At 43.7% G+C, this 26,225-nt stretch overlaps 1 protein-coding gene across 3 annotated transcripts in view; it reads right to left on the bottom strand.

Moving 5' to 3' along the window:
* The window catches only part of LOC138958669 (importin subunit beta-1-like), a 32,890-nt gene extending 7,236 nt beyond the window's left edge, over positions 1-25,654 (bottom strand). The window contains exons 1-23 of one of the 3 annotated variants that reach the window (XM_070329894.1): positions 25,465-25,654; positions 25,253-25,311; positions 22,245-22,427; positions 21,614-21,814; positions 21,261-21,337; positions 20,651-20,726; positions 20,358-20,441; positions 18,609-18,698; positions 18,216-18,326; positions 17,717-17,818; positions 15,521-15,692; positions 14,778-15,022; positions 14,278-14,408; positions 13,997-14,072; positions 12,682-12,753; positions 12,144-12,215; positions 10,994-11,141; positions 10,655-10,737; positions 10,277-10,384; positions 9,484-9,627; positions 8,862-8,967; positions 8,337-8,451; positions 6,618-6,776 (exon numbers count right to left, since the gene is read on the bottom strand). In XM_070329894.1, coding sequence (XP_070185995.1) covers positions 6,618-6,776; positions 8,337-8,451; positions 8,862-8,967; positions 9,484-9,627; positions 10,277-10,384; positions 10,655-10,737; positions 10,994-11,141; positions 12,144-12,215; positions 12,682-12,753; positions 13,997-14,072; positions 14,278-14,408; positions 14,778-15,022; positions 15,521-15,692; positions 17,717-17,818; positions 18,216-18,326; positions 18,609-18,698; positions 20,358-20,441; positions 20,651-20,726; positions 21,261-21,337; positions 21,614-21,814; positions 22,245-22,427; positions 25,253-25,311; positions 25,465-25,504 — 2,654 coding nt within the window. In that variant the 5' untranslated portion in view covers positions 25,505-25,654. The remainder of the gene's footprint in view (positions 1-6,617; positions 6,777-8,336; positions 8,452-8,861; positions 8,968-9,483; positions 9,628-10,276; positions 10,385-10,654; positions 10,738-10,993; positions 11,142-12,143; positions 12,216-12,681; positions 12,754-13,996; positions 14,073-14,277; positions 14,409-14,777; positions 15,023-15,520; positions 15,693-17,716; positions 17,819-18,215; positions 18,327-18,608; positions 18,699-20,357; positions 20,442-20,650; positions 20,727-21,260; positions 21,338-21,613; positions 21,815-22,244; positions 22,428-25,252; positions 25,312-25,464) is intronic. The other 2 variants (XM_070329895.1, XM_070329896.1) reach the window with 2 other exon arrangements.
* Positions 25,655-26,225: the final 571 nt, after the last annotated feature.

Genomic DNA, 26,225 nt, shown 5'->3' with positions numbered 1-26,225 from the left:
TTACATCAATGATGTGATTCTGCAGACAAATGGAAAATTTCCTAAATAAATTATCATTTAATTAATATACTTACCCGAATCACATTAGCATTGAGTCACCTGAGATGCTTATCACTGAAAAACGCTTACCCGGCTAAAGAATTTAAAGGGAAGCAACCCCATCACCAAAACGAAAGTGAAAGTAGCTTTGGTAATGGGCCAGTACACCGGGAGTTACCTCCCATACGGGTGTATGCCACGTCACTTCCTCTAGGAACACGTGCCTATTATCATACGGCTTTAAAAAATCTTAAAACCATAAGCGGGGCAGGTGGGAGGGAATACAGTATGTGATTCGGGTAAGTATATTAATTAAATGATAATTTATTTAGGAAATTTTCCATTTAATATCATATTCTTACTCCGAATCACATTAGCAGATAACATCAACAAGGCGGTGGGCTAGAAATGAATCAAAACTCACCATCAAGTTCTGGACAGGAACTGGCCTGCTGCTATGAGCGCTGGAAGGCCTCTGGAGCCATCCTGTCGAAGAGCTGTGACGTCCCGAAGATAAAAGTTTATGAAAACATCTTCGGAACGCCAATACGCAGTTGTCAGCACCTCCTCTAGACGTCTGGAGCGCAGAACTGCCAGAGAGGATGCCCACGCCCTCGTCTCATGGGCTCGGGCCGAGTCAAGTGGCAAGGAGGGCATAACCCCCCCCCTCTTTGTGCGCCTCCACTCATAAGCCTGCTTGATGAGCGAGGACACCCACCGGGCCAACGTTACCTTCGACAAATCTTTCTCGCGCCTAGTAAGGAGAGAGATAAACAACAACTTCTGAGAACTAGACCGAATCGGCTGAGTCCGGGCTAAGTACAGACGAAGTGCCCTCACAGGGCAATTGACCGAATCGGGGTCACCCGGGGCCAACGCGCTGGTCAGAGCCTTAACTCTAACCAGCGGAGAGGCCTGCCCCGGAGACTGATTCTTGGCCAGGAAAACAGGCCGGAAACGCAAAGATGCGGAACCGTCCGGCTCAAAGGAGATATCTCCAGGCTGACCCGACAGGGCGTGGACCTCGCTACCCCGTCGGGCCGTAGCCAACAAAAGGAGAAACAGCGCTTTGCGAGTGACATTGAACAGACTGGCCTCGCTTAAAGGCTCAAAATCCGCAGAACGAAGGAATTCCAGGATTAAAAACAAGTCCCACTTGGGAGCGGGCAAACGAGCTTTAGCTTCCTTAAGAGCAGCCCCTTTAATGACTGCAGCTATAACGCCCCCGACTCGAACAGAACGACCAATCTGCTGAAGAGTCGCCGAGATAGCGGAGCGCCGGACCCTCAACGAGGAGACTGAGGCGCCCTGTGAAGACATGAAAGAGAGGTGGTTAGCGACCTGAATAGAGCGCGGAGCCACCGAACTCACCCCTCTAGCTGAACACCAGGCAGTCCATGCCTTCCAGTGGGAAGCATAAACTGAAGAGGTGGACGCTCTATGCGAGCGAGCCACCAAGTCCAGAGTCAAAGACGACGCCCCAGAGCGCTTCAGCGAGTCCCGAACAACTTCCACACGTGAAGCTTCAGAAGACTGGGCTCCTCGTGTGGAATGCCTGTTCGGGGCTGCACTAGTTCCCCTCGCACGAGTGCGAGAGGAATGGGGGGCCCTTGGGCAAGCCGAAGAAGATCTGGAAACCAGACCTGCGACGGCCACAGAGGAGCGACCAGAAGAAGAAGGGCCGGCTCCTCCATCTCCGCTTTCCGGATTACTCGGCTGAGTAACGGAAAGGGAGGAGTCTGAAGATCTGTATGTGCCCCCCAACCCTCCCTGGACGCATCTGTAAAGAGGTCCAGGTCGGGGAGGGGCACGACGATCGGAACACCTCTGCAGACCCACTCCGTGTGCAACCACGGAAGGGTCGCAGACCGGAACCATCCCTGCAAAGGGATGAGGGCGTCCCAGTCCACCAGAGGAGAGTCCACAAACGGCTTCAGCGCGAACTGAAGCGGACATTTGTGGACCCGGCCCAGTGAAACCAGAAGAGCCATAGACTCCATCTGCCCCAAGATGGAGGCGAGCGAGCGGATGGAAGCCATCAGGAGAGGTAAAGTGGAGCGAATCTGAGCTTGGAGCTTGTCCACCCTTCTCTGAGAAGGCTGGACAGTCCAAGCGACTGTGTCGAAAGACATCCCCAGATAAGTGAATGTCTGTGACGGGGTCAGCTCCGACTTTACCCGGTTGATCGAGAACCCCAACCAGTTGGATTCTCGAAGAACCGTCAGGGTATCCTGCGAACAGCCGCTCTGGGACTGGTTCATGATGAGCCAGTCGTCCAGATAAGCCCGCAGACGGATACCCTGGGACCTCACCAGTGCACAGACCTGTCTCACCACCATGGTGAAAATCCACGGTGCGAGAGACAGCCCGAAAGGGAGTGCGCGAAACTGGTAGATCTGATCTCCCCACCGGAAACGAAGCCATTTCTGGTCGGTCGGATGCATAAGAATGTGAAAGTATGCGTCCGTGAGATCGATCGAGGTCACCCAGTCTCCTGGGCGGAGAGAGTCTCGGACAGAGGCTGGCGTCTCCATCTTGAATTTTATCTCCCTCAAGAAAGTATTGAGGAGAGATAAATCCAACACGGGACGCCATCCTCCTGATGCTTTGGGAACAGCGACCAGACGCCCGTAAAATCCCAGGGAGCTGTGGACCCGAACTCTCTCCACCGCGCCCTTCTGCTCCAGGGAGGCAATTTCCGACTGCAAGACGGAACGTGCTTCCTGCGAGAAGGGGGGCTTGAACCGCGGAGGCACTCGGGTAAGAGGCGCCTTTTCCTCCCGCCAGAGTAGACGGAAGCCCGAACTCACCACTCCCACAATCCATTGGCTGTCTACTACCGACATCCAACGAGAAAGTGCCCGGGAGGGGCCTCCCGCCATCACCAAGGTGGAGGGCGGGAGGGAGGTGAGATCGGGAGCGCTTCATTGGGGGTGTGGCTTACTTCCAGAGCCGCCACGCCCCCTCCCCGATGCCGTCCTCTTCTTCCCACCACGAGCGGCCGGCGAAGCCTGCCGCTTCTGAGCTGGCTTGGGGTTAGACGATGTCTGAGCCTGCTTCTGTTTAGAAGGCTGAGACTGTTTCACCCCCTTCAGAGTGTAGTCAAGGAACTGACTGTCCTTGTTTGACTGAATCTCCTTCTGTCTGGCATCCAGTGCCAGCGGACAGAAGAGAGACTCCTCTGAGACCGGGGAGACTCTCAAGGTCTCCCTAGTAGCCAGCTCCGTGAATTGGGACTGCGAGAGGAAGAGATCCCTCCTGCAGAGTACCGCTTGGGTGTACTGCAGGGAGGAAAGACGCAATTGTTCCTCATTGACCTTGGCCAATGCGGTCAAAAGCGCAGAGACATCGTCCGCATTCTGTTCTTCACTGAGAGTGAAAGGAACTAGCGAATCGGTCAATGCCCGAGACAGAGCCCGAACGAGAGTCTCCGCAATGGAGGACAGTTCGATCTGCCGACGTCCAACCTCCTCAGCAGAGAGGAGGGAAGCCTCGGAAACCGGCAAAACCGAATCACGCTTGATCGGTTTAGTCAGAAGAGGCAGCAATTCCCGGGAAACCGGAAGGGTAGCCCTAGGGAGTGCAAAAGACGCCAGCCAATTCTGGCTCTGATTGGGCATGCCAAGCTTCCTATTGGCCGTAGGCACGAAGGAAGAGGCTTGGGCAGCTGAAGCCACCCACTGCTGAGCTGATTCCGGAACTGGACCAAAAGGAAGCAGTAACGGAACAGGCACTGGCCGAATACCACTCCCCGCATGTGCTGGACGAACCAGTGAATGCGAAAGTTGGTAAGCCACTGACGGAGACTCGGCGAACCGGAAGGAAGAAACATCCTCCTGTGCCGGCCGGAAGTCCGCCATGGCAGAAGGAACGAATGATGCGGAAGAGTCCGCAGCCACCACCCCTTCAGGAAAATAACGAGACGTTACTTCCGCCGCGACGTCAAGAACAGACTTGAGCTTCGACGGAAACACGCCCCGCGACTCCTCGCTGACCACTGATGGAGCATCAGAATAGTCACACGTGGAACCATGACCGAAGTCACCAGTTCCGGAAGCAGAAGCATGCCCTGGCAAACCGGAAACCGGAAAAGCCTGAGCACTAACGTCATCCTGCCGCCCAAAACCCTGTGAAGGTAAAGGGTAAGCAGGACGACCATCCGCAAAAACCGGAGCTGGATGAGCTGACGTCACTCCCCCGACTGAGTGGAGTGATGCCTGCTCAAGCCTAGGCGCTTGAAAACCGGAAGGCGCACGCTGTAATCCACTATCTGGTATCCGGAAGGAACCACCAGAAGAGGAAGAAGCGTTTCCGGCCGAAACCGGAAGTGTAGTCAACGGAACCGCAAAATGCGGAAGTGAAGACTGCACTGGTTGACTTCGCGATCCGGAAGGACCGGAAGTCAGTGAATACTCCATCCTGCCGCGACCGCCGTAGCGTGCCGGAGCGGACGGATCATCACTTCCGGCAAGTGCCGGAAATGCGGCAGTCGAAACCGACTGCCGCCGCTGTTCGAACAAGTCCGGGGCCTCGTAGGTTATCGCCGGAAATGAAAGATCAGCAAGGTATCGGTCGTGACCCGATGCGAAAGAGCTGTCCCCCGAAGGAGAACGTCCAGGCGCCTCACGAGGGCTATCGGACCAGCTCTGCTTACCAACCGACGCTGAAGAGGGAGGACGCTGCTCCAAGCCGGAAGTGGAGGACAAAGACACGGAAGCCAATGCCCGGACGTCACTGCCAGATGCCGGAAACGCCGAACTGCTGGCGACGGAACGCTGAAATTCTGCCTGCACCAAGCTGCGGATTTCTGGAACCAGTGACTTTAACAGAGAGGAAACCAACGCACCTTGTCCAGGTGCTAACAAAGAAGACGAAGTCTCCGAAGTAGAGACAGGTGCAGAAGTAACAGTAGCGCTAGGCGCCGCAAAAGAAGCAGAAGTAGTAACAGCGCTAGGCGCCGAAATTGGTACAGCCAACAAAGTGTTACGCTCTTGGTCTGTAACAAGTAACGTTGCTTTGGAAGAGGAAGACTTAGCCTTAATTTTCCCCTTGGGGTCCAACTTGCCACGGCGCTTGTCTGAATCAGACATGTTGACAACAACACGTGGCAACGCGAAAAAAATTTACTGAAACATAAGTCTAAACGACTGGAAAATTCAGTAAACACACGCACTAATGCGTTAACAAAATACTATAGCTAAACTTGCCCCACAAGCAGAGGCACGGAGAGCTACAAACAAAGTCACACGAGCTAGAAAACTAACTCACACAACAAAATGGCGACACGCAAGACACTGACACAAACGTCAACAACACGTGGCAAAGTAAAAAGATTTACTGAAACGAAAGTCAAAACGACTGAAAACACAGTAAACACACACGCTTACGCGTCAACAAAATACTAAAGCTACACTTGCCCAAACAGAAAGAGGGCACGCAGAGCTACTAGCAAAGTCACACGAGTTAGCTAACTAACTCACACAACAAAATGGCGAAACACGCAAGTCACTGACACACAAGTCCGTAAAAAACGGACAACGTACAGTAACGAAACAGCGCAAACAACCAACAACAACGGGAACGAGCTCACCAAACTGTAGGCAAGGCGAGCAGACAAGCTGGGTAACGTGGCCGGCGGGTGTCACTCAAACACACAAGGTCAGCCACAGAGCGTCAAAAAGTGAACCGTCCTCTCCGAGGTGAAAAAGACGTATGATAATAGGCACGTGTTCCTAGAGGAAGTGACGTGGCATACACCCGTATGGGAGGTAACTCCCGGTGTACTGGCCCATTACCAAAGCTACTTTCACTTTCGTTTTGGTGATGGGGTTGCTTCCCTTTAAATTCTTTAGCCGGGTAAGCGTTTTTCAGTGATAAGCATCTCAGGTGACTCAATGCTAATGTGATTCGGAGTAAGAATATGATATTAAATTACTGATTCAAATCAACGCGTAGTTGCATATTGCAGCACTCGGTCATGGATTGGGCAAAAGGAAAACTGTTCCAGAATCCAATAACATGTTCGCCAGTCATTTCTGCTTGAAAACATGAGCACGCGCTTCGCTGATGAAAATCGCAAAATTTCATGACATCACAAGTTTCAGTTTGGTAGCCTGAGTGAAGAAGTATGGATTACTTTCACTGCGTTTTTGTAAACTTGCATGTGTGTAGGGTTGTAGTTGTTGCCAAGTTCATTGCAGAATAAAGTAAAGATCCCGGAAATGAGCATTATTGAGACAAAGTTATGTGCTAAAATAGATATGAAAAACCATGGGTTTGCGGGCCGCCAAAGTTGTGGTGTAAGAGGATTTCAGTACGTTTTTCCGTAATGACTCGACTGGAGATGAAATTTATGTGAACCAAAATCATAATAATCTAGGGAAAAGTCTATGAAAGTCAACTGATGGTCCGTCGTATGTCTTCACAGCAAGGGGGATGCACTATAGAGGTGAAAAATACTAAGAAATAAACAGAAAAATAATCTGTCAGAAATAAATAGGCTGTAATGTTGAGGGAGCCGTAAAATAGAGGTCGTTCTGGGAGGTACCACTGTACAACAACCGAGTAAATATACCTACCAAGATGTATTTTTGAGTTTGCGAATCTCCTTGGTGGCCCAGGTGGCCAGGGTCTTGGCTTTCTGCACCTTGGAACGTCGGCCCTGGGTCAGCAAGCTCTGGATGGTCTCCTTCTCCAGCATGGGCATGATGCTGGTCGAGAAGGCTGTGCACAAGTCACTGCACACAGGGAACAATTCCGTTAAGTCTTCGGACACCTGCCGCTAGCTCCTTTCACAAGAGTAAAGCTAAATGCTTTCACATCACGGCAATTTTAACTTATTCAAAAATTGCTGATGGAAGATTTTGCCAACCAATTGAAACTCAAAGCTAGAGTCGACTAACCTCAAAACAAAGATCAGACCCTTTTGTCAACAGACTTGCAATTCTGACCCGAGCACCAAGAAATGAATTCTGCATATGGAAGGACATGTCTGGTTTAAACCCACTTTCTTCAAATGACAAATACCACTTTAATCCTCCATAATAATGCAAGTGCAAAAACAGAACTGATTCTTGATAGCACACGCTAACTGGTCTCTTCCACAACCTTAATCCTCAACAGTAAAAAAAAAAAAAAGAAAAGAAAGTCACGTCTTCTCATGGAGCCTTCGAAATCCTCTTCATAACCCAATGCAGTTAACAGAGGGAAGATGGCAAGTCAAGCAAAGAGTAGACAACAGATAAAGCAAAGTGAACTGCATGAAAAACAAGAAGGGCAAAGCCCATACGACTCACATGCTTGACCTTGACATGGTCAAATAACTAAACCTAGCAATGACATCATACACTAAGAACTGCTTTACACATTTTTCCTACCAAAATACATGTGACCTTGACCCAAGGTCAAGGTCATCCAAGGTCATGCAACACAAAGCTGTTAATTCAAGACATAGGAAGTACAATGGTGCTTATTGGCTCTTTCTACCATGAGATATGGTCACTTTTAGTGGTTCACTACCTTATTTTGGTCACATTTCATAAGGGTCAAAGTGACCTTGACCTTGATCATATGTGACCAAATGTGTCTCATGATGAAAGCATAACATGTGCCCCACATAATTTTTAAGTTTGAAACAGTTATCTTCCATAGTTCAGGGTCAAGGTCACTTCAAAATATGTATACAATCCAACTTTGAAGAGCTCCTGTGACCTTGACCTTGAAGCAAGGTAAACCAAACTGGTATCAAAAGATGGGGCTTACTTTGCCCTATATATCATATATAGGTGAGGTATTGAATCTCAAAAACTTCAGAGAAAATGGGAAAAATGTAAAAAATAGCTGTTTTTTAGGCAACATTTATGGCCCCTGCAACCTTGACCTTGAAGCAAGGTCAAGATGCTATGTATGTTTTTTTGGGGCCTTGTCATCATACACCATCTTGCCAAATTTGGTACTGATAGACTGAATAGTGTCCAAGAAATATCCAACGTTAAAGTTTTCCGGACGGACGGACGGACGGACGGACGTCCGGACGGACGGACGACTCGGGTGAGTACATAGACTCACTTTTGCTTCGCATGTGAGTCAAAAACATTTCACCCTTACGTGTTGCCTCAGGAAGACTAATCACATGCACACGGTAATTCACTGTGAAGGCATGTTGTCATCATTGGCCAAAGAGTAGAGAATAGGTTTATCAACAAAAGATTACTCGTGATTCCAACTGAAAAAAAGTTGACAAAACCAGCATATTGGTAGTCTCAGCTGATTGAAAACTCAATTTGCTGAACACTCACCCAAGCAGGCCACAGCAAGCAGCTATGTTGCTGTCACTCTTGTCCTCATCCATGCTGATGTGCTCAATGAAGGAGATGATGTGTGTAACGTGGGGCTGCAGCAGGTTGATGTCAGCTGCAAAACACAGGCAAGAGTAATGTACATCTCATCCGTTGAAGCTATTGGCACATGGTGTAATGAGCTGCAATTCTATGGGAGATAGCCAGAGAGCACAGACTTGATAAGGCAACTGAAAAGAGTGGATCAAGCCTCCACACGTCTCCCCACTTTCTCTCCAGTCTCGCAACGTACACTGGCCCATTCACCCAGACCATGTTCGCCATATCACAAACTTCTCTCAATTTCTTCAACCTCTGAAATGAATAACAGCCTGTAAGCCATCTGCCTCACTGGTAATATGCTCAATGTGCTTTTTAGTTTTAAATTCCTTACCATGAGCGACTTCTGCCTTTTTACACTGCCTAACTAGTAGTATTAAATTCTAACTAAACTGTATGTTTGCCAATGTGATGAGGTGAACTCACGACTAAGGGTATCGCCGTCTCCTTTCAATCCCTGCACAATGCCAGTGTACGCTTCCAAGCAGCCTTCCCGCAGCTCATTCAGGTAGTCAATCATATCATAGTCCGTCTGCACACACACACCACAGGCTGACCATACACACACTAACTGGTCTCTTCCATAACTTTAATCCTTACCAGTAAAATGCCGTAAAAAAAAAGTCATGCCTATTCATGGAGCCTTCCGAATCCTCTTCATAACCCAATGCAGTCAACAAAGGGAAGATGGCAAGTCAAGCAAAGAGTAGGCAACAGATAAAGCAGAGTGAACTGCATGTAAAAAAAACATAGTTTCTCCCTCATGTTGCCTCAGGAAGACTAATCACATGCACACGGTAATTCACTGTGAAGGCATGTTGTCATCATTGGCCAAAGAGTAGAGGATACATCTATCAACAAATGATCAATCATGATTCCAACTTTTAAAAAAGTTGACGAAAGAAAATGAAGAGAATATTAAAGAGACAGTTGCCGATTTAATATCTGCAGAAAACAGTCAAAAACTTGACAGCAATGGAGATGTTACTCCACGAGGTTTAGCTCAGCTCTACTTTATGAAGGTACAAGACTTGTAGATGGGGCCTACCTTGTCCACCTGGGCCTGTGACGCTTGTTGCAGAGTGGTCAGCACCACCTCCAGGTAGGGTTTGAAGTGAGGACCAATGGCCAGAGCCACGTCACCAAACACTGACAGGATCTGAGGCTTCACCGATCTGTGGACGCTCTCGTTCTAAAAGAAACAGAATCAACATCAAATACTGCAAGCATCTCCTCTAACCTCTGCAATCTACAGTCAGAAATGAAAACACCACTAGTCTGTTGAGAACTGATTCCTCAAATGCATGAAACAAGAAACAGTAAATACAAAAAAGCATCCTTACTTTCAGTTAAAGTGTGTTCTCATTTTTTATTCCCGAAAATGCTCATTTATCTGCCATGCCATTCCTTTAACAAAATCTTGAAAGTGCTTAACAATTGTGTTGGTAACCTGCCAACCCTTGTAAAATCCTCAAGCGTAGCAATTTATATATTTTTTTTAATTCTAAAAGTGGTGTTTTAGTGTAGCATTGTCTAAACTGTATTTGCATATCCACATTAAGAGCCATTTCGCGCAAGAATATATACATTTAAAAATTTTTTATTTAGATAAATAAAGACTGTCTGCAGTGCCACTTTTCAGTGGGGACAATGCTTTATGACACAAATTCTGACAGCTACACAGTGAGAATCAGAAATGAGTACCAGGACTCGCAAGAAAGAGCAAACTGTTGCACGCTTGTGATTATTTCTTTCAGCGTAGCAATTTTTCTTGAAATGTAGCCTGCTACGCATCAGTTGGCAGCTCGATTCAATAGTGTCAAACACGCTCAAATACTCACACCCAGATTTTCCAGGAGCACCATCATGAGTTCATTGCAGAATGGCAACATCTTGAGGCCCAAAGCTCGACACATGTCTCCTATCAGACCTACAGCTGCCAAACACACCTGCACATCAACAAGACCATTACTTACTGCCACAACTGCAATTCGCCAAACCACTGATCATTGTGCTAATTCACAAATCTGTTGGGTGACCCAACACGCTGCCTGACTAACAAAAGCCTGTTGCAGCCCAACACAGAATATAATTGTTAGCCATCCTAAAAGCAAAATAAACCTGCACGAATATTCCAAACCCCTTCTTATTCATTTGATAAGGAAACAGGAGACAATGAGCACAACAATGTGGCCACAGGACAAAACTGTGTACTGTACCTGGTACTCAGCGTAATTTTTCAAGCCCAGCAATAGGTAAGGTTTGAAGGCTTCCAAATACTTCTCAAAGTTTTCTCCCAGGACTGAAAAACAACAAAACATTGTTATCCAAAGCAGTATACTCAAATCCCCTATGTATTTCTGTAATGTATGAAAGCAATAATATTACAATTAACCCTCATTCTTTGAAAGCATTGATCAACTTTTGTCTCGTTTAATCACTTCTTTGTTACCCTTTCATTCACAAGGATAATTTCCACTAGCAGGTCTTTACGACTGCACAAAACACTCAGGACAGCATTCACAAATGACTGAATGATGACAAAAGCCGGCACCCACCTTCACAAAGTGTTGAAACAGCTACAAGTGCATCTTCCTGCACGTTGCCTGATTTGCCGCTGGTGTTCTGGAACATGCTGAGCAAGGCCGTCATGATCTGGTCAGAGATCTTCGGCGCATCATCTGGTGTCATTTTCCGTACAACACTCTGAAAATCAAAGGCTTCTTGTTTTCAACATGTTTCATAACACAACTCATCACCTCAACTGCCAGATGATACCTCTCGGCAGCTCAAAGATACAGGGAAGACAGCTAACGTTCAGAACCAGAACAAATCTGCCCCCAGACCATGTGTTCAAGTTTTGCTCCCATTTTTACATCCAGAACAGCTTAAAAGAAACCCACATCACAACAGCTTAAATTAAAAAAAAAATTAACAAGAAGAGCAAACGCTCGATCGAGTCACTTTCGCAGTTCTGAATATTATATGAGGCATCAGATGGACAGGAAGAAATTGCTATTCACAACACAATGAGCCACGTTCACATAAAATTTGAGCCCGGTCACTTTTATAGTTTCCGAGAAAAGCCCAACGTTAAGTTGTGTGTTGCCGAACAGAAAAGGCTAGTTATCTCCCTTGTTTTTCTGATAACGTTCGTGAAAGGCTACAGATGTAAATACTTTGATGTAAAGAATAATCCTACAAAGTTTCAATCACATCCGATGAACTTTGTCAAAGATATAAAATGTCTAATTTTTCCTTTGACGCTGACCTGTGACCTTGAAAAAGGTCAAAGAAACCATCGTTAAAGTGTAGAGGTCATTGGAGGTCACGACTAAACAAAATATGAGCCCGATCGCTTTGATAGTTTCCGAGAAAAGTCCAACGTTAAGGTGGTGTCTACGGACGGCCGGCCGGCCGGACAGACTAACACTGACCGATTACATAGTCACTTTTTCTCAAGTGACTCAAAAACTGAAATAATTTTGTAATTCTTTATTTCCAGACGGGAACATTCATCTCTAAAGATAACCTCACCCAACAGATGGCAACCCCAGTTTTGGTGTTCAGACAATTTTAGTATCAACACAGACAGAACCATTCTGCAAGTAAAGGATAATAGATACTGACTGGTCCATGCATGTACTGCTTCCCACAAGAGAAGTCTAAAAACCTATCAACTCTGCAGATATTTTTATTTCCACTGACCTGTAATGTGGCACACAGAAGTGACTGTAGATCATTGTACTGGACTCTGTCATTTGTGGACTGTATTGCTGCCTGCAAGTACAAATAAAAACAAGCACAGTAAGCTAAACGGTAGCAGTGACACAAACAGTCCAAGACCTGAACAAATTCACTCCCTCTGAAGTGTAAGCGAAGTACACACCAAGGTATAAACACAAACCCAATCTGGGAAGACAAAAGCAAATCAATGGAGAACAGACACATAAAGGCGGCAGTACTTAAACCGAGGACCAACTGAGGAAAAGAACAATTGAAAACTGGATGGGGTCGAGGAGCAAAGCGCTTCTAATAATGATGACCGAACACGAAATTTAAAGACAATTCTTCTGGCAGCTAGAACACTGGAAAAGTGAAGCAACGTTGAAACTGACTCGGATAGATAGTTGATCAATTACTTTCTTCTAAGAATGTTTTTCTCGGATTCAATCTTAAGGCGGTTCGGAACACAACTTTTAACAACGCAGTTCTACTGCATACAACAGCCATCTTGCACACTCACCTCCATTCCCAACACCCGCTCTAACCTCTCCAGGATGATCACTGTTGTCTTTTGGACTATCACATAGCAATCCTGAAATACAAACATCAGCACATATCAAACCTGATAAACGTACAACACAATATTAGTATAGATCTAATAAAATGAGACAAATTTAGAAGTCGGTATGTGAAAGTAGACAAACACTTCATTCCTCTTTTTTTTTCCAAGACATGACTTTTTCATGCCTTCTGTACACATCTCTATGTGTGCAAGTGTGTGTGTGTGCATGTGTTCATGTTTTAGGTATGCAGGGATGTTGCTACAAATTCATACCTATAGGACAAATGTCCTGAGTTCTTCAGCATCAATAGGACATTTGACCGCTTTCAGAAAGTGTAATAGGACATTATGAATTTGCGCCAAACAGCTTATAACACATTCCATGGAATTGTTCCAAAGTCATGCGCCCACACACACACGCACACACACACACCCACGCGCGCGCTGTAGAACACACACATAATATAGTAAATACATCAACACAGTGTGCGTATAATGTTGTATTTGTTCAGTTTCAAAGAAACCACAAAAAAGAAACCAACATGAACAACTTCAGAGCTCGTACTTTGATTAAATACTGCATGATTTGGATAAAAGTTGACAAACAAAATGATCGGTTTGATCTAATGCTGATCTTTTGCAGGCTTTAGTTTTTTTTCAGCGGCATAATTCAGTGCTTCGTCTTGTATCGAAAACAAAAGCAGACTACAAATTTAGTCAGTTGGAGTTGTCTCCCGTACTCCTGTAGCATGCACTGATCTAAAAAGAATCCACTATTTTTAGATCAGTGCGCTGCACCCAGACGGTTATACCCAAACGGCGCATACCGCAAACGGTTCGGGAATTCTCGACAAAAGAAAAGATCCGCACGCGGCACTGACAACTTCAGTGTCAGCTGAACACGAGAGCGTTCGGTCTTTTAGAAGATTTGTATCTTGAAATGAAAATTAACGAATATCGCGCTGTCCGAAGGAATGGAGTACATATCGGACAATGACCACGCTCAGGCTAAAACGATAGGACATCTGACCGACATGCGGCAATGTGAATCGGACATTTGGGGATTTTCATCGTTATATGTCCGATGTCCGACGCCTAACGACATCCCTGGGTATGTCACATTTCCCAAAATATGCGAAATAATGAAACTTCTGCTTCAAAATTCAAGAACCCACAAATGAAAAATAGGAAATTGTTGGATACAGTGACATGACTTTCAACCCTTTACAAGGGTTCTCATTAGATTTGCAACTGACAGAAGTGAAGTACTTACTTTTGGACTGTTTTTGACAAGCTCCATCAAAGCTTCATATGCTGCATTTCGTAGATTGTGTTGATTTCCATCAGGTCTGCAAAGAGCAAGAATTTTCAGATCAGCATATGCCTCTATTATATAAGAACAATATATAAATATGCTAGAAACTCTTCATGTGACATCACTTCAAAATTAGTTAAAACAGAAAACCTATCTAACGTATCTAGCCACTGTCCCCATCTGAACATTTTATTTTAACATTCAAGCAGGAAGGAATTCATATTCTAAGGTCAACTAACCTGTCTGTTGTTTCCAGTAACCTCTGTACCATGGTTTCAAAGTAAGTTGACAAGCAGTAAGTTTCTGGCTCGGAAGTTTCATCTGCAGTGTCGGCACTCTCATAGGCAGCCTCTGCTAAACTGGAAAAGGCCTAAAAGAGAAGGGGCATGTCTATGATCACAGTTAACAGAAAATACCTGTTTTTGGTACTTGGGTGCAAGTCTGAATAGAGTAAGCCGAATTTTTCTCATAGAATTCCTACAGAAGGAAAACAAATCCACATGCATGTTCAAATGGCAAAAGCAAAAAAACACAAATCATGTTGTATTTTCATACAGGGCACTTAACACAAAAATGTCCAACTGGGCAGGAAGGAAGGAAGCGCTAAGTCTGACTAGTTGAGATTTCACCAATCTGACCCAGCGATTGATTTTCACCCAGTTTGGCACATCCTCATGCACATCACCCCAGAACACTCCTTTTTCCTTCACGCCTAAAGCAAGCAACAGTGTAAACCTACCCAACAGATGTTGCTGGCAACACGAGGCTCAGCCTCCAGCCCTTTGATGAGCGCCATCAGGAGGGGATTGAGGCAGTTCTCGTTGATGACCGCGTCAGGCAGCATCTCGCACACCCTGCCCACTGTCCAGGCAGCTGTGTCGCGTACCACCACGCTGCCGTCGGTCAGCAGCTCAATCAGCATGGGCATGGCTTGCTCCACGATTGGCTTCAACTTCTCTGGGTCAGGGCCTTCCAAGATGGAACCTGGACACAAAGGCAACACAGGAAAGATGACAAAGCTGTGGGGCGCCCCAGGTAGCACATGGGGATATTTTCATAAACTTTTTTAACAGAGATTGAAAAGCCCATTGCGCACTAATTAACTCATATATGTTTGACAAGTACTGGTCCTTTTCTCAATTCAATCCAAATGATTCAACCATATTGGTCCACTGTGGTTCATTAAAATTGTGCTTCAAATTTTCTCTAATTTTGAAATAATGAAGTCTAGTCGAGTGACAGGTACACCAAACTGAACGCACTTGTTCAGATTCTTGTTTAAAGACAGAGAGCATGACAACACAACACTTACAGTCACAGACCTTCAATAGATAATCCAACCAATGTCTTAGTGGAAACAAAGCAAACAAAAATCACTCCTGCCGCCGACATTTTGCTTAGATTTCCAAAGAAACTTTAAGCTCATGATGGACTAGATCTTACTCTAAGCTCAAACCAAAATGAGCAACAATGAAGACTCACCAAAGGCCATGACAGCAGCATCTCTATACCGCCAGTCAGCATGTCTGATGTTGTCTTTCACGAAGGGCAGAACGTGGGGAACGACGTCATCCTCACAGCAGGTTGCCATCAACATCAGACACACGCCTGCCGCTTTGCAGGGATTCCACTCATCATCGTCATCATACTCTTCCTACAACACACACACAAAGAAACACTTTGAAACATCCACAATCACAGACTAAGCTGCATGACTTCCTGTGTACTGTTTCCACAGCACTTGGGACTGTGAGTGCTAAATCACTAAGTACTAACAGAGGCGATTCATGTTGCATGAAATGAAAGAGCACAAAGCAATAGTGAACTGTGACGCCTACACATTTACCATAAGATACAAGATATTTATTCACCAATTTTGCAAAAGGATTTCATCTTGGCACGGCACGGTAAAAATAAAATAAAAACCAACCAGACACATATGCAGACACACATCACCATGCATGCATACATACGTACATTACACTGTCATGCACACACAGACACAACTCACACACACACACACACAATTATTTACATACTCACACATAACCAGCCACATATCTACATCACAAATTCACATCGTCGCCTTGTAAAGGTAAAAACCATATCAGTTTAAAAGGGGTGCCAGTAATATCAATGCAACATTAGTGAATACTAGAACAATACCTAACAAGAAGAGCAAACGCTCGATCGAGTCACTTTCGCAGTTCTGAATATTATATGAGGCATCAGATGGACAGGAAGAAATTGCTATTCACAACACAATGAGTCACGTTCACATAAAATTTGAGCCCGGTCACTTTTATAGTTTCCGAGAAAAGCCCAACGTTAAGTTGTGTGTTGCCGAACAGAAAAGGCTAGTTATCTCCCTTGTTTTTCTGATAACGTTCGTAAAAGGCTACAGATGTAAATACTTTGATGTAAAGAATAATCCTACAAAGTTTCAATCACATCCGATGAACTTTGTCAAAGATATAAAATGTCTAATTTTTCCTTTGACGCTGACCTGTGACCTTGAAAAAGGTCAAAGGTCAACGAAACCATCGTTAAAGTGTAGAGGTCATTGGAGGTCACGACTAAACAAAATATGAGCCCGATCGCTTTGATAGTTTCCGAGAAAAGTCCAACGTTAAGGTGGTGTCTACGGCCGGCCGGCCGGACAGACTAACACTGACCGATTACATAGTCACTTTTTCTCAAGTGACTCAAAAATTATAATCCATTTAAAAGTAAGTAGTACACGTAATTATTATCATTTAGTCAGATCATCACATAAAATTATATAATCATAATCTAGCCAGTTAGACAGTTTAAAACAACAGTATTAACAGACTATCACAGATCTACTCAAGCACCTGAACCTAGAGTCACATTGCACAAAAAGTACTACCATCACAGAACTACTCAAGCACCTAAAAAATAAGGACCATTCCACATACTTCCACTATCACAAGTTATGAGAACAGTAATGGAATGCAGTGAAAGGACTAAGTAACAAAAGAACCCCCCCCCCCCAATCCTATAACTACAGTATATTACAACGTCTTCACTACAGGAGTTGTCAGTACAGCATGGGGGATGAAGCTAGAGCGAAAGCGACTAGTTCTGGCTTTCAAAGCTCTGTAGCGCCTACCAGATGGAAGAGGCTCGAAGAAGTGGTTTGCCGGGTGGGAGGGGTCGCGAACAATCTTTCCTGCTTTTCGACCTGAGCGCAACTCAAAAATAGAGGCAACGGAAGGGAAGTCACAGCCCGCGACCTTGGAGGCTGTCCGCACAATGCTCTCCAGTAGCTGTTTCTCTTTCTCAGTGGTGCTGCCATACCAGACCGTGATAGAAAAACACAGGGTGCTCTCAACGACTGCGCGATGATTTGCTGTGACATACGGAACTTGCGCAACTGTCTCAGGAAGTGCAGCCAGGTTTCCTAGTTGATACTTCTTTTAGTGGTTTACTTACCTTCAAAATCATGGGTTATACTGTAACGGAGTGCAGATCATAAATCATCGTTAGCAGGGAGGTTTTCATTTTAACAGATCTGCTTCAAAATGAATTTAAATTAAACCTCTGAAAATTGCCTATCATTTGAAGGTCCATATGTCTGCCAATGACACTGAAACAAGAATAATTTTTCAGGGCAATCCATCCAGCAGGAGGAAAAAAACAATGAATATAACCCACCTGTTTGGCCAAGGTTGCAAGCAGCAGAGGCACCAAGTATTGCAACGCTCCCTTGGCATAGAACATGCTTGTTCGTTCTGGCGGTCGCCCTTGCTCCGCTGCCTGCCACATAAAAGTAAGATGCATCAAATTAAAGGCCACAGTACATGTCAGCAATATTTACTCCTTCCTTTCTTTACTGGGTGAGGGAGAGAGAACAAGGTCGGAGCAATATCCCCGACAGATCCCTGTGTGAGGATCAATGACACACTCGCAGTCAATCTCAAATGTTCGCTCTCCTTTCAGTTTGTTTCGTCTCTTCGACAGGGCTAGTTCTGGAATAAACCAGTATGTATCCCTTAAATATCAGTCTGATTGGCCACTTCAGTAAGACTAATCAATTTATCACAGTCCAAATCACACAAAGGGTTATTGTTCATCATTAGCAGCCAGAAAATTCAGTACACACACACATTAATTTTGTTTTCGTTTTCTTTGCAGACAACATGAATCTGCTTACCTCTGACAACTCTATTGCCAGGTCAACCTCTTCATCACAGACTGTGGACCAAAACTCGATGCCCTGCAGAGCAATCTCATCTACATCGCTCTCCATGGCTTCTATTGTGATCTGCACACAAAGATAATCATCATGAGTTTACAGAAGCTAAACATCCTCTCCCTAGATCTGCATAGAAAACAAAATTTAACCATAAATTTAGTCAACTCTGATATTCAAAGCAGTGCAAGCAGAACTCTAGTTTCAATTACTCATTACGTTATCCGAGGAATTGTCTCTTGTACCATCACATTGAATAACACATTGATATTTGTTAATCGCAAGTTTTTACTATCTGTAGTACTTTCAAGAGTACCACACAAATTTTATAATACAACAAACAATCTGACTCACAGCGAACAGGGCAGGTCCCATGTAATGCTTCATGTACTGGTAAAAAAGTGACATGATCTTCACCAAACACTGTAGAGCTGCAACCCGAACCTGGAATGAATATGGCAGAGACACATTTAGGGCAAGAAAATTCACACAATACATTCTCTTTCTCACAAGACAACACAATGGTTATCATACTGAAAACTGTTGTACACATACCATGTGCACTCAACACTCAAACATTTAAAAGAAAAGTAACAACTTTTTTAACATTGCATTTGACAAGAATACTATTATGTCTAACAAATGCAGTTTAGTTTAGCAAGCTTCTTCTTCTTCTTCGTTCATGGGCTTAGACTCCCACGTTCACTCATGTTTTTAGCACGAGTGGATTTTTACGTGTATGACCGTTTTTACCCCGCCCTTTAGGCAGCCATACGCCGCTTTCGGAGGAAGCATGCTGGGTATTTTCGTGTTTCTATAACCCACCGAACTCTGACATGGATTACAGGATCTTTTCCGTGCGCACTTGTCTTGTGCTTGCGTGTGCACACGAAGGGAGTTAAGTCACTAGCAGGTCTGCACATAAGTTGACCTGGGAGATCGGAAAAATCTCCACTCTTAACCCACCAGGCGGCAGCGACCGGGATTCGAACTCACGACCTCCCGATTAGGAGGCCGACGTCTTACCACCACGCCACTGCGCCCGTCTGCGATATTGACTGCATTTTTATACATAGTAAGATATGTGCAGTAAAATACAGAACTGCAAGAAACAAGCCATTTCAGAAAGATAAATTCAGATGATACTGTTTACAGCATTAAGTAATTATTGGCAACCTACAAAAACATTACAGTGGAACCTCCCCTAAGGACCGCTCTCTACCATGAGGCCCCCTCGATTTTACGGCTGATTTTTCTTGTATTTTCTTAGTTATTTCCGGAAAACGTCGATTGACAGCCAAGGGTTTTTCATCATATTACTAAAAGTAAACTTTATTATTATTTTGTGTGAAGAAAACAAATTTGCCTGAACTTTGTTTTATTCTGTAGGCCTTGCCATCTCCTTACAAAACAAATTTGAAGTGACATAACGAATTCCAAATGATATATCAAACATGCAGTCGTTTCAATCAATAAATTCTTTGCTGAATCGCGTCGGTAAAAACTTGGCTCACTCAGTGTACAGTCGACTGTGTAACTTGAAAATAAAGTTTGTTGATTTCGTCCGATTTCAAAGTCAAAGCCTTTCTCTATAATTTTCCAGCAGTTTCAACGCATTGACAGGGTTCTTAATGCCTGCAAAGTTTGGTACCCTTTGTTTGGGACACTGCTCTTGAAATTTTACCTAAACTGCATCTGGTATTGTATGGGTAGCAATGATGTTGGTGTATTGTTTCATTTGGAGCAGGTCTGTTTACCCGCAAAACATTTGATTGCAGAGCAGTTAGTTATATGGCTGGATTTTTCAGTTTTGTATTGAATGGGTATGTAAATAATGTAAGAGTCAACAAGGTACCATAGTCAATTAATGGAAGATCATGATCACACAGCAGGCAGCATCAAGGAAAATGCCCCGAACATTCCAGACCCATGACTGACCCGCTACATGGGCTTACCAAACCAAAACTCTACTTGACGAACCCCTTGTTATACAACCACATTTTTGGGGTATATTTCCAAAGTCGTTAGAGGCTTCATTTTTGTTATATTTACAAAGTCGTTAGATAGAGGTTTCACTGTATTGCAAATATCAAATGCACTCACCGAACCAAGAGCTGCTGTACTTACTCTTGTGTCTGTAGACTGGGTTGCCTCACACACCACTTGCATGATGAAGTGTCGCTCAGTCTGTAAATAGCAAGGTACATGTTTAATTTGACATCCACAAATACACTTACCAAAACTGTTGTAACACATTTTGAAAGCAACCGTTTAGCACATGTACTTGAGCTTTACAAAATGTTACTATTAACATTGCTAGAACTATTTTTCTTCTTCTACCGAATAAGACAATTTTTGACTACAGGGGTCTCAATATCCAGATTAGAAATACTTACTTCTTTGTCAAAATTGGCTTTTGTGAATTCAAGGGAGTTGAGAAGAGCGTTGGTGGCGGCAAGACGGACATGGTTACTGCAAATAAATAACAACCATGAGCCATGGAGTCATCTTTTTAATCGTCTAATCTAAGGGAACATTATGAAGAAAACCTCCATTGCTCAAGGAGAAATGTGCCGTAAACAGGAGTATGACAACGGCATACTACATGAAACCAAAAGTCAGTTATTTCCAAAACTCTGAAAATATTGTGCACTGAACTATTTGTGAAAGTCACTTATTTTGCTATTCCAACAATTGGAAAAGACTGATCGTCAACTGATCAAACCTCGCCCAAAGTCTCTAGTTTTTGACTGCATCTTAGTTCCAAGAGACAACAAGGCACTCCTTCACAGATGTACCTTTAGGTATGGGTCTGCAATGTGAATGCTCAATACTTTGCCAAGTGGTTTCAATACCAGGAAGTGGATCTTGTTTGTCACACCTGAACTATGCACTACCTTTTATACTCTCAGCTACAGACAAACATAATTAAGATTGTCATGCAATCCAGACCAAGGCCACAGTATTCAACGTAGAACTAAACTGATTAGGTTATTCGAGACTCACCTGGGTTCCTCTTTCTTCATGCCATGTACAATTGCTGTGAGAATCTCATTGCTTTGTGGCTGCAAAATTTCTGGCTCCTGCAATAAGAAAGCACCTTGATATACATAGTCACTGTGCATGACAAATCATAACGGTTCATCAGCTCACTAAACCCTTTTCACATCATATTCTTTAATAGTTTAGTTTTACACTTATGATAATACCAGGGTACGTGTTACCATAGTTTTACTTTGCTGTGCATCTTAGTACGGACCATATCATCTAGAAGAAGTAAACGAGCTTTTCCCCCTTTGTTGTGATGAACATTTGTCTGCATCTCACCTGAGAAAACATCTAGAATCATCTGAACTTACGATATCCTGGCAGATGTACCCAATGGCCTCCAGTGTGGATTCTTTCATCATCTCTGTGGACGAGGGGTTGGTGACGTTGCGTAGCAAACACTGGATGAGTTCAGGCCACAGACCGTGTGGCAGCTCAGCACAGGCGATGCATGCCACACACTGGGCTGCAGAGCTGGGTCGAAGCGTCTCTGTGCCAAGGCTCTCCAGCACCTAGATAGACACACAGAGAATTATTTGCAACACAATATTCTCGCAAATGCATTTGTGCAAATGACGGAGTAGAAAAGCCTATCGACAAACTAGTCCATTCTTTAAAAACTACGAAATATCAGACCTAGAAACCCCACTTGAAGCATTCTCAGAAAAACTTTACGTCTTTTCAAAAAAACTAATGTACTCCACACAGCATTTACAACATTCTCCCATACTGTGCATGCATTCCATTGCACTGGCGCTTCAGCATGATGGAAAAACACAAATGGAGGTGATTTTTGCACTTGGTGCCTAACACCTGCTCTCGCTCATCACTTCTTACAAGTCAGAGAACTTGACAAGTAATTTATCTCTTGTACCCCCCCCCCCCCTAATCCTGAAATAAAAGGCAAAAGTAAAAACAATGACAGAACAAAACATCACTTACATTTTGTTTGACATGAGTCCTGATCTCTTCGGGGAACTGCAGCCAACGCTGTTGATGGACAGCTCGCACACTGACATCTTTGGAATAGATGGCATTCTTGAGCTGAAGACCCGCCTGCATGCGGGACACTGGGCTGTTGCCGCCATGTTTCAGAATGTCCGAGAGGGATTTCAGTAGCTCCGGCTAAACAAAACAATCAACAGACACTGCTTGCTTCAACTAAGTCTTCCGGTTACATTTCTATCCACTGATACTTCCTCTCACTTTGATGTTAACACTGCTAAATCTGTCATTCAGCGACTGTTCAATGTGACACTCACTACCAGATCTGACTCTGTGACCTTCTACCTTTGTGTCCTGACACCATCAGTTAGAACGCCCCCAAAAGCTGAACCATTTTGGCCTTGAAGATATGAATTTAACCCCCTCTGGAGAAAGGTAAATTGTGCATGAAAAAAACCCACACTATTTTGTCTCTCTCACCTGGATAAAACATGTTAGTTACAAGCACATGTGCAGTTGGGTTTTTTTCTCAGAAATTTGGATTGCCCGTTTACCTACTTTTTCTTTTTCAACTGATACAAATCGTCAAAACATACCCGTCAACAACAAAAAGCACACAAAACAATTAGACTAAATGAAAAAAAACACACCCTGTACAATAAAGGATTAAGAAGAATTGATGTGGCCTCTCCTACAAGTATAGAAAAAAAGCAACAATATGAGCATTATTTGAAGCAAAATTTCACTGTGCAACAAAGACCTACTCAAAAGATAAATAATGCAATAATTCCAGGTTGCTCTTCAACAAAACAAAGTCGATCAAACCTCATCAATGGCCGGTCTCCGTCATTACGTGCACATGAAATTGTTTGCTTGTTTTCTCTTGTATTGTTTTCTTAAAAACATTTTTTCTTACTTTTTGAAATTTGCTGAAGGAATTTTGTCTTTGACTCAAATTTTTTTTCATGAAGAGAAAGGAAAATCACCATGCTGAAAAAAAGTTCTGACAATAATACTCCAAACAACACAGCTACCTTTGCTTGTCTTCAAATTTATAATATAAATTGTTAATTCATATTTTGTATTTCATAAGACCCCGAATTTCCAGCCGAGAACATTCCCCCATAAACCAGATATCCAGCTCCTAGCCAAAAGACTGCCAACCATTGCAAATAGATGGTGTTAGAATATAACTGTCAGGATTTCCAAGCTTTGTGGGACTGGAAAAGTTGCGCCTAACTTTAGGGGGACAAACAATATTAAGTGGTTGACCAGTTTAAACCACGATGGAAGCGAATAACTGACTCCAACATGTATATTAATTGTTATGTGGTATGCTCGATATGCGTTTTTCTGCCGAGAATCTGCACATCAGGGCTATGATTCACTGGCAATGGCCTGCAGTGATTGCAAAGCAGGTGTGTTTTCCATACTCACGTGACCTCAGGCAAAACCTATTGTCGACCGGCGATCATTGCCCCAACTAATTGTAAACTTTGATGTGTATATTTTTTTCAAAGAAATAAGGACATAGAGAGCAGACACTGGATAACATACATATCGGTCACTTATTTGCCGTGATCGTGGTTTTAACATGTTGACCAATTGCCTGTCATCCGAAAGTGGGGCGCAACTCTCATACCAGGGTTCCTGCAGGGCAGAGCTGATACAATTCAAGGAGTTTTCAAGGACATTTCCAGGACCAAATAAATGCTTTTCAAGGACATGATTTTCCCCAAATTAATGCGGTTCTCCGCGTCTGCAAACTATTAGTCATTCCCTAGTTGTTTCCCTTGCTAACTTCCGGGAAGGAAAGCAACTACGGGTGACTAATAATAGTTAGTTCGTCTGCTTTCGTTTTCACTCGATCTTTTATTCTCCCAAAATGTGTGTACTGTATTTGACGAAAAAAAAGGGGGTTACATTTTTTTTTTTAAATAAGACAAGCTGCTGACGAAATGTATATAGGCAACAATTTGGAAAAATCAAGTACTTTTCAATGACTATTTAACAAAACTCTATTTTCAAGCACTTTTCAAGGCCTGGAAAAGGTTTTCCAATTTTCAAGGAGTTTTCCAGGGTTCAAGGACTCTGTACGAACCCTGCTCATACGTATCAGTCAGTTATTCACTGTGATCGTTGATTTAACTGGCCGACCAGTTGCTTGTCATCCGAAAATGGGGCGCATATCTCATCAGTTATTCGCTGTGATCGTGGTTTTAACTGGTTAACAAAGCTTGAAAATCCTAAGTTATTTCCGGAAAACGTCTCTTGACAAAAATAAATGGGTCTAGTGCTCAAAACAGGAAATCTGGCCACTCTTAGCTAATCTTTCAATGATTAATAGTTGTGAGTTTGGGTGTGTGGTGTTTGTCATCCAAAAGTGGGGTGAAACTCTTTCACAAAGCTTTAAAATCCTAAGTTATTTCCGGAAAATGTCTATTGACAAACAATAAATGGGTCCAGAGCTCAAAACAGGAAACCTGGCCACTCTGCAAATCTTTTGATTATTAATGGTTGTGAGTTTGGCGTTTTATTTTAAGTTTTGCTTCCACTCCAGTTCCATGAACAAAGTAAACTTGTTGCCAGTGCCACTTGCCAGTACAAGTTTCTACAACTTGGCAAGAAAATGATCAGGGTAGGAGGGACTGAGATTTGCAACAGATACAGACTACTTTCACTTTGCGAAATTCAATGAAATCACTCATGTGGCTTTTTGTGTTCGGCGTTTCTGACGTGTCTCTCAAAGGGGAACAAAGTTAATCCACAAATCATAGGTACGACATTATCAATGACTAGACTATACATGTTTGTCAAATGAAGATGAATAATTCTTCGACAACATACTATGCAAAACTTCCATTATGTTTTAATCACAAACGAACGCGATTTTTTGATAAATGACAATGAATTCAAGACTTTGGCGCACAACTGGCCCTCGTGCTCGACAATCCGTTGGCGCCGCCATCTTGGTTTGCATGATCGTGCATCCGTATTAAACTTACAAGATTTTGTTGTGCCGCTTGCTCTAAAAACCGCTGGGCAGCTTCAAGCTCTTGAGTGTCTGCAACATAAAGAGTAGTACCATTTTAATTATATTTACAATCAGTACTAACAATATTCTGATTATAAGAACGATCACCGACCTAACCGAAACGAACAGAAAATGGATGACTGCCGGCTTTCGACAACCGGCTCTCTAACATATTATCTTTACCCGGCGATGTTGTCTTCTCGAGAACCGTCAGGAGATCCATGTTTGTTGTAAGTGTCTGCTTGTAAACCAACAAACTATACTCAAATCTTGAGCTCTTTCGTGATCAAAATGCGAAGGTCAAGCAGCAGAACCCATGTGAGCGCGCAAATCCTTCTCCAGCCCGAGATTCCGGGTCAGTTGCCGAACAATCAAGACACGACGTCAGCGATTGGTTAAAAATGGAATATTCACTGCGCACTAAGCTTATGACACAAACCCCAAAGTATTTCTCAATGTATTTTTTTTAATTCTTTTTTGTAAGATTTACGTTTTTAGCCAAATTAAACTCAATAGCAGCAATTATGTTCAAATGTAAATTTTACATGTTACATCTTTGGTCTTCGTCAGATAGTTTTATTTATTTTGCTCTTTATCTCTTTCTCCCCTCATTTTGAATACATGGTGTGCGCAGAGTACGAACTAAGACATTATGGGAATATTACAAGACCAAGTAATATTTCCAGGAATGCGGTACCGGAATTAAAAGCCGTGGAACTGCCGGGTTCTAGCATTGGCTTACTTCCAATACTTTGAGTGTATTAGCCAGCCAGTCAGCGGTGACATCCTGCATTAGTTAATGGTTGTGAGTTTGGGTGTGTTTCCACCGTTAATTTTTCATAGACCTACAGCTTAGAAAAATGCATGTCTCTCTCTCCCACAATATTCCTGCACTAACACTCTCACCAAAGTTAATGGTGAAATCATTGAAAAACCAACATCAT

The sequence above is a fragment of the Littorina saxatilis genome, linkage group LG2 (genome assembly GCF_037325665.1).
Source record: "Littorina saxatilis isolate snail1 linkage group LG2, US_GU_Lsax_2.0, whole genome shotgun sequence".
NCBI classification, from domain to species: Eukaryota; Metazoa; Mollusca; class Gastropoda; order Littorinimorpha; family Littorinidae; genus Littorina; species Littorina saxatilis.
The sequence above is the reverse complement of the archived record's forward strand: the minus strand, read 5'-3'. Positions and strand labels throughout refer to the sequence as shown.